Source organism: Galeopterus variegatus, unplaced genomic scaffold (genome assembly GCF_000696425.1).
Source record: "Galeopterus variegatus unplaced genomic scaffold, G_variegatus-3.0.2 Scaffold923, whole genome shotgun sequence".
NCBI lineage: Eukaryota > Metazoa > Chordata > Mammalia > Dermoptera > Cynocephalidae > Galeopterus > Galeopterus variegatus.
Window position 1 is genome coordinate 239,251 of NW_007727034.1, and position 12,704 is coordinate 251,954.

A 12,704-nucleotide genomic window follows, 5' to 3' on the forward strand; every position below is an offset into this window, starting at 1 on the left:
TTGCTTCTGGCTCCCATGTTTCTGATAAGTCAGCTATCAGTCTTATTGTTGTTCCTGTGAATATAAAATGTTTTTTTCCCTGGCTGTTTAAAAAGTGTTCTTGTTTTTTGTTTTTTACAGTTTTACTGCGCTGTGCCTAGGTGTATTTCTCTTTATATTTTTCCTGTTTGAGGTTCACAGGGTTTCTTGCATCTCAGAATTGATGTTTTACATCACAATTGGAAAGTTCTCACCCATTATGTTTCTTTTAAAGACATGTTTTTATTGAGTTATACGTCCAGTAAAGTGCATGAATCTCAAGTGTACAGTTTGAGTACACATGTGAAAATTTTTTCCAGGGTAATCCTTACCCAGATCAAGATACAGAACATTTCTAATACACTCATGCTCTTTCCTAGTCCATAATACCCCACCTACCTATATGGAAAGGTAGCCACTATCCTGACTTTTAACACGTTTTAAGTATTGCTTGTTCTTGAACTTCATATAAATGGAATTGTATAGTATGTAGCCTTTGGTGTCCGGTTTATTTGATCATCATTTTGTCTGTGAGATTTATCCATATTGTTCTGTGTATCAGCATTATTTATTAATGCTTTGAATATTCTCTTACATGGATATACCATTATTTGTACTACAATTGAGGGACATTTAGGTGGTTTCTAGTTTTTGGCTATTGTAAGTTTTCTATGAACATTGTTGCATGTATCTTTGGGTAGACATGTAGACTCATTTCTTCTGAGTATATCTAGGAGTGAAATTAGGAGATTGTTGCATAGGCTTATTTTGTTAGCTCTACTAGATATTTCCATTGGTTATTATTTCTTCAGATATTTATATGTTAGAACGTCTCGTTGCATATACATGCCTTTTACCCTCTCTTCTGTATTTTCCATCTTGTTGTCTTTATTTTTTTCAAATCTGTCTTTTATAGTTCACCAATTTTCTATTCAAATGGATCTTATCTGTAAGCTCATCCAATGAATTTTTATCTTAGGTAATTGATTTTTTTTTTAGTTTTTTTATTTTAGGTAATTGATTTTTTTCAGTTCATTATTTCCATTTAGTTATTCTTCATTGTTTCCTGTTCTTTAGCAATTCTAAATTTTGCCTTTTTAAAAATCTTTGAACAGGGCTGATTGGTTAGCTCAGTTGGTTAGAGTGAGGTGTTACAACACCAAGGTCAAGAGTTCAGATCCCCACACCAGCCAGCTGCCAAAAAAATAAAAAACAGATCGAGTAGCTAGTAATTTACGTACATGAATCCATTGTAGACCTGTTTCTGTTGTTTTTTTTTTTAATCATATTTCCTTGTGCATTTTTATATGCATTTTGGATATTGTATATAAAAAATTGTTGAAATAATATAAAGCCTAGCATGATGCCATTTTCCTTATGAGAAGCAGGCAACTACTGGTACTAACAATCCTGAATCACTTTAATCCCATTATAGGAATGGAAATTATATAAAGTTGTGGAGGTTGGATTATGTAAAATTCTACCATTCTTTTAAGGTGTGGCCCTTTGGGGACCCAGCCAAGTTCAGGATGGTAACCAGGGGTCCCTTTGCCTCATTTTTGCCACCCTATCCTGGGGTTCTCAAGTGCTCTGCTCAGCTTCTTGGTGTCATATCTGTTTCTTTGGCAACTGGCATGTGTTTCTAAAGAACTATTACATGTGCTGCATTCTACTCATCCTTATCCTGATCCTTGGCTCTTTTTTGCTTCGTTAGTTCTCCAGTTCTCTCAAGTAGAAATACATATTATATTTTTATACAGTTTTTCTAATTCTCAATAGGAAGATTGGTTCACATTACCTCATTCGCCACTATTGGGAGCAGAACTGTTACAGTAATCATTTAAAAAATGTCTAAACAAAATTATTTTCATTTATATTATTATTTTTATGTATGAGTCATCAATTTTCAAGTAAACCCATCCTCAGTAACATTAAAGCCAGTCGAAGGGAGTTTAGAATTCAATGATGTCGGGCCGGCCCGGTGGCGCACTCGGTAGAGTGCGGCGCTTGGGAGTGTGGTGGCGCTCCCGCAGAGGGTTCGGATCCCATATAGAGACCAGTCCGCTCACTGATTGAGCGCGGTGCGGGCGCGACACTGAGGGTTGCGACCCCGTTGCTGGTCGTGGTACGGGCACAACACCAAGATTTGCGATCCCGTTACCGTTCACAAAAAAAGACAAAAAGGAAAAAAAAAGAATTCAATGATGTTAATCATGTGTGTATTGCTTTTAGATAAACCACCTAAGAATATTGCAGCTAGTTCAGAAAAGATTCATTTATCCTTTAAATGTGTGCTGTTTTTTTTTGTGGACAGCGTTTCAAATATTTATGGATTTTTTTAAGCCCCTTTAAAAATAATATCTGTAACTTGGTCATGTGGATTAATATCTGTCTAGAGACCCACATAATGCTGTTTGGTCATGTATGGCAGCACACGACTCAGGGCTTTGGTGTTATCTGAAAGGCTGAGGCTTTGCACGCAGCAGATGCACACATTATCTGTTGAATGAGTGGTGAGTGGTTACCGTGAACTAAGTAAATGTCAATTTTGGACAATGAATAATCAGGAGATGGAAGGATTAGTTTCAGAATAACCAGTTCCTAACTTTATATTTTCTGGATATGCATTTTTTTTTTTTTAAAGATCTCTGCACTTGTCCTAAGAGCCCAAGAATCCGAGATCTTACTTGAAGAGTTACAACAGGGGTTTTCCCAGGCAAAGAGGGATGTTCAGGAACAGATGGTAAGTTAACATTTTAAATAAACAGTAACTGTGGTATATATATTCTTTTTTGTTCTGTTTTGAAATCATATTGATATGACTTTATCACCCTGCCCAAAATGGTTTCTGTTATATTCTCCAGGGCCCATAGAACATTAGTAATGTACAAAATATTGTAAGACATTATTCCTTTCTTAAACCTACTTCCTGACACCTCCCTCCCCCCCCAACTCTCATCTCTAACTTAATTTATTTTTATGATTTGGGAAGCCTAAACAGAATAAACTATGAGCAACATTTAATATTCAGTTCCAAATACAAGCTCAAAAATTAAAATCTCTCAGAGTCCTAGCTGGTGCAGCTTTTGAACAATTGTGCTTTTGCTGGACAGCTAATTTACTCAGAATAACCTCATTAATTTCACAAGGGTTATGATAAAAATATGTATCATAACTGTCGTGGTGCTGGGGAACTTCCAGAAGGCCGTTAATTCTGAGAGGGATGGGGGCAGAGAGCTTTATGAGCAGGGGCTGGCTGGAACCTTTGCAGATAGTTCCCCAGGCTTGGGCCTCCCTGCTCGCCAGTCTGGCTGCATTTGTCTTGTTCTTCCTTTTTCTCAAAGTTGGAACCTTGCATCTGATGACCTTGTGTAATTTATAGCAGAGTTGGTCCTGCTGGGAGGATCTTACAAAGTTGCTTCTTACCCAGCTCTTCCAGGGATGACAATTTAAAAAAAAAAAAAAATCCAAGCCTGTGATGGAATGATAATGGGTTGTTTTTGATTGGCATTGGTCAGTATCTGAATGGCCTTTGAGCTAATTCCTGAATCCTAGACCCGGTCTGTTGGGAAGCCTCTCTTCCTAATCATTGACCAGAGAGTTTCATATCTTTTCTCTAATTAGAGAATACAAAATAATAACTATTGGCTTTAAAATCACTATTAAATGCTGACAAAGTTTCATAGTGTTACGCCTCCCACGCTCCTTTGCCCCTTTTCATCTTTTTCCTTCTTGTCTTTTAAAAGGCAAACCCATCTGCCTTTGCAAAGAACACTTTTCAAGTTGATCTCACTTAAAGTGAATGTGTTGCAGGTGACATTGGAGAATTGTTGAAATTAAGGTTGAGGTCCTGTGAACTCTAATGCTTTAAACCATTTTCTTGAAATCACTACGAATGGTTCTTTTACTGAGAAAGAGAAACTCAGTTTCTTAGGCCTCTTCAGAGAAGAGTGGCTATCATGGGGGTTGGGATCTTAATATTTTTCCCTACCTTTTTATTTTGAAAAATTTCAAACTTAGAAGTGTATGGAATCAGCATTCGTAAGACCTTCTCTTAGATCCACCAGTTGCTAATAATCTGGCCGCAGTGGTGCACACTTGCACTTGTTCTCTCAGTCTCTCTCATATGTGTGTAGGTATATTGTGTGTATGTAGGTGTGGTAGTCCCCCCTCCTTATCCGTGGTTTCTAATTCCACGGTTTTAGTTACCTGCAGTCAACCACGGTCTGAAAATATTAAATGGAAAATTCCAGAAATAAGCAATTCATAAGTTAAATGCTCTGTCACAATGCCTGCGCCATTCACCTCACTTCATCTTATCAACTTATCACATAGGCACTTTATCATCTCACATCATCACAAGAAGTGTAAGTACAGTATAGTAAGAGATTTTGGGAGAGACCACATTTATATAACTTTTATATTATAGTATATTGTTATAATTATTCTATTTTACTATTCATTATTGTTGTTCATCTCTTACTGTGCCTAATTTATATATCAAACTTTATGATAGGTATGTATGTATAGGAACAAACATAGTACATATAGGGTTTAGTACTATCTGCGGTTTCAGGGATCCGCTAGGGGTCTTGGAATGTATCCCCTGTAGATAAGGGAGGACTACCGTCTGTGTGTTTTGGTTTGTGTTTTTGCTGGACTGTTTGGAATTAAGTTGTAGACTTCATTAGGAGAAGCAGATACTCCTAAATATTTCAGTATGTATCTCCTAAGAACAAAGAAGTTGTTTTACATAACCTCAATATTATTATTACATCCTTAAAATATAACCATTTATCCCAAAAAATCATTGATTGTTTTTTTAGTGGTGGTTTTTATATTTTTATTTTTTGACACAGAACTAATCAAGGATCACATATTGCATTTTGTTATCATGTCACTTTAATCTCCTTTGATTTAGAAGCATCCCCCACTTTTTTTTGTTTGTTTTTATGACATTAACATTTTTGAAAAGTCCAGGCCAGTTGCTTGTAGAATGTTTTAGGGTAATTATCTTGTAGAATGCATTTATCTGATTATTTCCTTAAACTCTGTTTTCCCCATGGGCAGCAAAACACCTAGCATAGAGTAGTAGCTGCTAAATAAATGTTGGATGAGTGAGTAAACTACATTTATGTGTGCCCGAAGGGTAAATGACTTAGTATTAAAAATTAGCAGAAATTAAATACTTTTGCAGAACTTTAATATTCAAATTAGCTATAATTACTTTTATGTCAATACAGATTAATATGAAATACCTCAAATTGTTTTACACGTCAGCAAGCAGAGGAAGTAGGAACATGTCTCATTTTAAGAATGAGTTTCTCAGTTGCCCTGTTTTTTTTTTGAGCATAGAGCCACTTGATGACTTTCAGTATTTGGGGCTGCTGGGCCATTCATAGTGACCCTGAATTTGAACAGATGTATATGTAATGGAAGATGAAGACACTTTTTTGTTTCTCTGTGCTTCCTGTTGAATGCATGCCATGAGGAAACAGGAGTTGTCTAGGGGTACATGCTCTATTTGACATGGGTCTCGATTGGATTAACCACCTCCATTGAGCTAGAGATCCTGGTCCTTCTGTAGTCCAGGAATATGGAGGGAAGAGATTAATTATTTTTAAGCTATTGATAGAAACTAGAGAATGAACTCAGATACTGGCTTCATTGCCTGTCCCTTTGTTGAATATGTGAAAAGGCTGCAAATCAAAAAATCTGAGCAGCTTTTTCTAAGTCTTGCAGAGCTTTTTACATACCCTTTATCCTCAGCCCTCATTTGTTTGGCCTTGTTTTGCTCTGGCGTAGCTATCACCAGACCAGATTTACCTTTCTGGCTGTGATTAGTATCTATTTCTGTTTTAGGCAGTGCTGATGCAGTCACGGGAACAGGTTTCAGAAGAGCTGGTGAGGTTACAGAAAGATAATGACAGCCTCCAGGGAAAGCATAGCTTGCATGTTTCATTACAGCAAGCGGAAGACTTCATCCTCCCAGACACTCTCGAGGTAACTTATTTTCCACATGATCAAAAATGTCAACAAGTACATTTTCTGAAATGTCTCTAAGTTATTTTTTAAACAGCTTTATTGAGATATAATTCACATACCAAACAATTCAACCTTTTAAAGTGTTCACCTCAGTGGTGTTTAGTATATATCACAGTTAAATGTGACCATCGCCATGGTCAATTTCAGAACATTTTTGTCACCTCAAAAAGAAACCCCTTACCCTTTAGCTATCACTCCTGTTTCCCCTCCCCCTGGACATTAAACAACTACTAATCTTCCTTATATCTTGAGATTTACCTTATAAATGGAATCATACAAGATGTGGTCTTTTGTGTCTGGCTTTTTTAACTTAGCATGCATAATGTTTTCAAGATTCATTATGTATTAATAGTGAATCTTGTAGCATGTATCAGTACTTGTAGTATGTATCAGCACTTCATTTCCTTTTGATGGCTGAACAATACCCCATTGTGTAGATATTTTGTTTATTCATTCATTTGGGGGGTTGTTTCCACTTTTGAGCTGTTATTAATAATGCTGCTGTGAACATTCATGTACAGGTTTTGGTGTGGACATGTTTTCATTTCTCTTGGTAATATAGCAAGTAGTGGAATTGCTGGGTCATATGACAACTCAATGTTTAAACTGTCGAGGAACTGCTAGGCTGTTTTCCAAAGCTGTGGCACCATTTTATATTCCCACCAGCAGTGTCTAGGGGCTCAGATTTCTCCACACCCTTGCCAACACTTATCTCACTTTTTGATTATAGCCATCCTAATGGGTTTGTAGTAGTATCTCATTGTGGTTGTAATTTGCATTTCCCTAATGACTACTGGGGCTGAGCAGATTATTGGCCATTTGTATGTCTTCCTTGCAGAAATGTCTATTCAGATCCTTTGCTTTTAAAATTGGACTCTTTGTCTTTATGTTATTGAGTTGTAAGAGTTCTTTATATATTCTCGATATAAGTCCCATGTCAGATATGATATGCAAATATTTTCCTCCCATTCCACAGGTTGTCTTTTTCACTTTCTTAATGGTGCCCTTCAAAGCACAAAAGTTTTAAATTTTGATGAAGTCTAATTGATCTAGTTTTTCTTTTGTTGCTGTGCTTTTTATGTCATGTCTAAGAATCCTTTGCCAAATCCAGGTCTGTATGTTATTCTTGTGGGACCAGATGGAGAATGTGCCAGAAATGTTTGAAGGGGTCAGCAAGCTGGCTCCTTGTGGTGTTTGTTTTTAATCTGTCACTTAAAAGGTTGTACCACACCCACCATCTTTCTGTCTGCTAAGATGACACTTTTGGTCATTTACATTCTTGTGTGGTTGGCTGAATCTGGGCTAGAAACTGGAGACATTCATAACTTTCTCTTTAACTTTATCTGACTTTTATAGGTATATGTTTCTAAACCTTTCAACACATAAAAAATATCTTAGGCTAAACCCGAAGAAACCCTATAAACAGTATAGGCAAAGATGGGATTTCTTAGAGCAATTTTCAAAACAAAATAGACAAATGTTATTTGTTCCTTTTCTTTTTTTTTTTTAAAGAAATTGTAGTTGTTAAGAATTATTTAAAAATCAGACATTACAGAAATTTGTAATTTTGCAAGTAAAAGTTTCCTCTAATCCTACCCTGTAGATCCAACCTCTACAATTTAGACTTCATTCTTTTTTCCTATGTACATATTAACAGTACTGTTTTATTTGATCATTTACAAAAACTCAATTGCGTATCTTGCAATTAGCTTCTTGTTCCTCCTCACCTTCCCCCAACTTGTCATGTCAGCTCAGGTTACTGGCATTCTTGAGAGAGCCCTTTCTCCTTTCTAAACTGGTGTATACTCTCATCAAAAAGAAGGTATTGGGAACCCATCTACTTTTGCTATCAGCTTAAATTCACTGTACTACCACCTTCCACCTCTGTTAGACCTTTCTCTTTTGTCAGGAAAGATTCCTCTCTTCCATGTTTTCTAGAGACTTTATTGCTAGATTTTTAAAAATTCCATGAATCCTTGAGGGATGTGTAGACAGTCTATCTTGTAAGCCTTGATTCTTGGACCTGCTTTAGTAATAGATTTTATGAGTTTTTTCTTGTTACAGTTTTAACTGCTGCCCTTTAATTTATGTACATTTGTTAGCTAAGAATCCCGGTTACTTCGGAGTTTGCTTTAGGATATGATTGGAAGGATTTCTAACAGAAAACAGAGCTAAAATTTAGGGAAAATATAAGGTTTAAGCCGAATTTAAACAGCTGATCACCTTAGAAAGCCATTCTTTAACCTTACTTACCTGTGGCTTAACATAGTACTTTGCTTGTGGTAGGTGTTCAGTTAGTTTTTGAATGAATGAATAAGGGAATAAGTAAATTTTATCCTATTAGAGTTCATACTTGCTTCTGAGTTTCACTCTTTTTTGTCTTCTTTCTCTAACTCCTCTCAAATTTATGCAAGTAATATGTGTTAGTCCGTTTCTGTTGCTTATAACAAAATACTTGGAACTGGGTAATTTATAAGAAAACGAAATTTATTGCTTACAGTTTCAGAGGCTGGGAAGGCCAAAGTCCAGGGAACACATCTGTTGAGGGTCTTCTTTGGCGGTGGCTTTACAGCAACGCAAGGGTTTCACATGGCAGAAAATGGTGGAGCAAAGAGAGAGCTAACTTTCTTAGTTGGCTCCTTTTGAAGTCATCAGAACCACACTCATGACCACCATTAATCTATCAATTTATTACTCAGTGAATGAATCAATCCATTCACTAGGCATAGTCCTCACAATCCATCACCTCTTCAAGACCCCACCTTTCAGTGACCATAATAGGATTTCCTACCCTCAGCAGTTACAATGTGGATTAAGGTTCAATGACTTTAGGGGGTCATTCAGTCCACTGCATAATAGTAGAAGGCTCCTAAGCTGTTATTCCTAGTGAATCTTATGTTGCAAGTCACTTAACATATTTATTTTTCTGCTTATGAAACAGTTTTGAGGGAAAATATATAGCTCACAACACACATTTTTGGCTGGAAATGTCTTATTTCTGTAACATACTGAATGGTGACATGGCACCTGCCCTTGAAGCCCCAAGTGGGTTAAAGTTCAAAGTCTTAATTTTGAACCATTTAAAACAATATCTAAAATTCTGGTAATAGAAAATCATTAGCTTCTTTTTAAAAATTTCCTTTTACCCTCGCAAACCCCAGTAACCATTCTTTTCTTGAATCCAGGCACTTCGGGAGTTGGTATTAAAATACCGTGAGAACATCATTAATGTGCGGACAGCAGCGGACCACATGGAAGAAAAACTGAAGGCTGAAATACTTTTCCTAAAAGAGCAGATTCAAGCAGAACAGTGTTTAAAAGAAAACCTTGAAGAAACTCTGCAGCTAGAAATAGAAAACTGCAAGGAGGAAATAGGTGAAGCTAGAAGTGCTGTAGTTTAGAATTGGTGTCACTACATAAAATTTTTCTGATTGTAAGAAGTAATACATGGTGATGGAATGTGTAGAACAGAAAAGTATCAGAAAGAATTAAGAACTCAGTCTGTGTTTCCAGATGTTCTGATATATCCAGTAATTCGGAGTAGAAAAACCAAAGCCACAAAAACCTCATTGTCTTTTTAGGAGCTCTGATGGCCTCTCTTTGACAATTACTAATAGATAGGAAACTCAGAACATGATTAGATGGGTGGCATTTCCTTGAAGAACTTTGATGTGCCAGCAGAGTCCGATGTGGGTACTTGATCTAGAGGTGGTTTGTGATAGTGACCATTTGTGTGGATTCTGCCTTTACCTGAGCTTATTGAGGATGCCGACTGGTTGGGGATAATTTCGTGAAAGGTTCCCCCCACCCAGTGTTCAGTATATATTTGAATCCTTTGGGATGTTTTAAGGAATATGATTTAATGTAAAATAATGAATGAATGCTAATACCTCTCTTTTTTTCCCTTCTAGCTTCCATTTCTAGCCTAAAAGCTGAATTAGAAAGAATAAAAGTAGAAAAGGGACAGGTGAGTCATGAGTTTCAGCAACCAGAGGTTATTTCTTTATTAATTTATTTTTTGACAGCTGGCTAGCAGTGGTTATTTATTGAATCCTACTATGCGACACCCAAGGAATAAGAAGATAGTTAAGGCATGGTCCCTGCCTTTAAGGAAGGTTAAGGCATGGTCCCTGCCTTCTGTCTAGTGGGAAAAATCCACTGGAATTTGGGCGTGATGATGATAGAGGGCATTTACTGTGTCAGGCCGTGTGTTAACTGGCAGAGGTATAGGGAAGACCAAGATGTGCCTGTTGCCTGGAGTTCCCATTGTAGTGGGAAGACAGGCAAGGCATGGTTGTAACATGATGTATGCTTAAAGCTGCAGTCGAAATACGTACACTTTTTTTTTTTTACAAACAGGAGAGGATGTTTTCTAGCTTAGAGTCTTCTCTTAGACAACATCTGCACCTTTGGTAGGTGACCCCATTTAGCTCCCTGGCCTCAGTGTTCCTGAATGTCAAGACCTTTGCCTCTACTTCGCCCTTCTTTCTACACACTTGGCTGCACCTCGCCCCACTCTAAAATCTCTCTCCAGCCTCACATTCATTGACCACAATCTTCCATCCTTCCATCTCTTGATCCTGCTGTTCTAAGTACATCTTTCAGACCTTCAATTCCTCCAACTTTCCCTTTTCTCCTGGTTTTAGCAACTGCCTTTGCTTTCTTCAAGGCTGCACCTTACATGCTTGCTTCTTCACCTAGTCTCCCACCGACACCCACAAGTCCACCAGAATTGGTGGCACATGTGCTCAGGCTGTCACATGGGCCTCCAGTGTTCCTCAGACTTTCATCTGTCCTGAGCTGTGTCTCTTCCATTCCTCAATCCTGTCACTCTCGGTAGATACTGACCTCACTCCTCAGTCCTCAGGCAGGGCCAACTTCAGCTTCTGGACTCTAGGTCACATATTCTCCTACTTCTATTCCCTGCCTTCTCTCTTTCTTGTTTCTTCAGAGAAAATGATGACCTGGTTGTGACCACAGTGTCATTGCATAGGTACTTGGACTGAATCACTCCCATCTCTTCCAGCCATCCCCTGAATTATCCCTCTCAGTTCTGGACTTTGAGCTTCTACCTCTTTATTGGTCTTTTCCATTGTGTGTAAACATGCTCAGGTGTCTCCCATTAAGAAAGAAAAAATTTCTCTTTGGATTGCACGTCTCTCTCAAGCAACCCATCTTTCTTCTTCCCTTTATTGCCTGGGTTCTTGAAAGAGCAGTCTCCACTGCCTGATCTCCTGGTCACTCCTCAGCCCACTGCAGTCTGCTTTCTGCCTCTACTCTACTGCTGAGATGGCGCTGGCAGAAATTACCAGTGCCCTGAATGCCTTTCATCTTTTCCACTCCCACTCCCACTGCTTGGGCTTCACTTCTCACCTGGCTTATTGTAACTTGTTTCTTTGCCTCCAAAATTTATCCACTTGTAGTTCATCTCCATATTGAAGCCAAGGTGTTTTTTTTTTTTTGGTAGATGCCTGGTATGGGGATCTGAACCCTTGACCTTGATGTTATGAGGCAAAGGTGATCTTTAAAAATTGCCTCACATGTCTCTCCAGCCTCAGCCTCTACAGCCCCGAGCACTGTGTGCTGTAGGCAAGCAGACCTCGTCACTGTTCCTGAGTGCATTTTCTATGCATGCTATCCATTCCTTTTTTGGAGTATCTCTCTCCACCATCTCCCCATACCACCATTTTCCTTCCTCTATAAAAATTTTCATCTTAAAGAGTCAAACATCATCTCTTCTAGGAATCTCTTCCCAACTTTCCTGGCAGAATTAAATGCTTCTTCCTGTATGTTCACATGCCATAATTATTTATGCATCCGTCTCTCTGGATTTCTCTATCTCCTGGCCTTAGGATATAGTAGGTGCCTAACAAGTGGTTAGTGAAAAACTAGATGTGGAAGAAATTCAGTAGGGGTCCACAGAGGTCAAAGGGTGAGAAGAGCATTCCAAACATAACCAAGATCCAAGGCCTGGGAGGACCTGAGTTTGGGTAGATTCCTTTAGGCTGCAGGCTCCTCCAGTCAGTGTGCTGTGAACCACAGGGAGTTTCTGTGAGTTTCAGCTTTTTCTTTTTTAATTTCACAGTTGGAGTCCACATTTAAAGAGAAGTCTCAACAGCTTGAGAGTCTTCAGGAGATAAAGATCACTTTGGAAGAACAGTTAAAGAAAGAGACTGCTGCTAAGGTGATATTTTTGTTGGTTATTTTATTTAAAAAGCACGGCTAAGAATGTAGGATCACATCCTACCTATTTTAAAAAAAACAATGTCAACATTTCTGCTTTGAAAGTTGGCAAGACTTGCAAAAAGAAAATTAAATCTCGTTAGAGTTGGGTTAAATCTTCCTCTGCCAGCTGTGGAGGCCCTTGTCTTTGGCCTCGTGGGCTTTAAGTAGTAGGTTATGAGGGCCATTGAACCAAGCTTGGGCACTGCCCAGTTAGGAGCACTGCTTTGTAAATGTCCTTCCATTTGACTGATACATCAAATCATAAACATTGCATCAAACCAGATTTGCCACCTAAATTTTGATTAGTCTAGTCAGAATAAATACATGTGGCAAATTGTGTAGGAAGTTTTCTACAAATGGTCTTAGTGAGATGGGTGGTCAGACCTTTAAGTGTGAAACATCGCGACTTATTTTCC

At 38.1% G+C, this 12,704-nt stretch overlaps 1 protein-coding gene across 1 annotated transcript in view; it reads left to right on the forward strand.

Moving 5' to 3' along the window:
• RABEP1 (rabaptin, RAB GTPase binding effector protein 1) overlaps nucleotides 1-12,704 on the forward strand; it is an 82,672-nt gene that overhangs the window by 65,755 nt on the left and 4,213 nt on the right. The window contains exons 11-15 of the mRNA XM_008573447.1: nucleotides 2,663-2,761; nucleotides 5,881-6,021; nucleotides 9,249-9,438; nucleotides 9,975-10,030; nucleotides 12,149-12,247. Coding sequence (XP_008571669.1) covers nucleotides 2,663-2,761; nucleotides 5,881-6,021; nucleotides 9,249-9,438; nucleotides 9,975-10,030; nucleotides 12,149-12,247 — 585 coding nt within the window. The remainder of the gene's footprint in view (nucleotides 1-2,662; nucleotides 2,762-5,880; nucleotides 6,022-9,248; nucleotides 9,439-9,974; nucleotides 10,031-12,148; nucleotides 12,248-12,704) is intronic.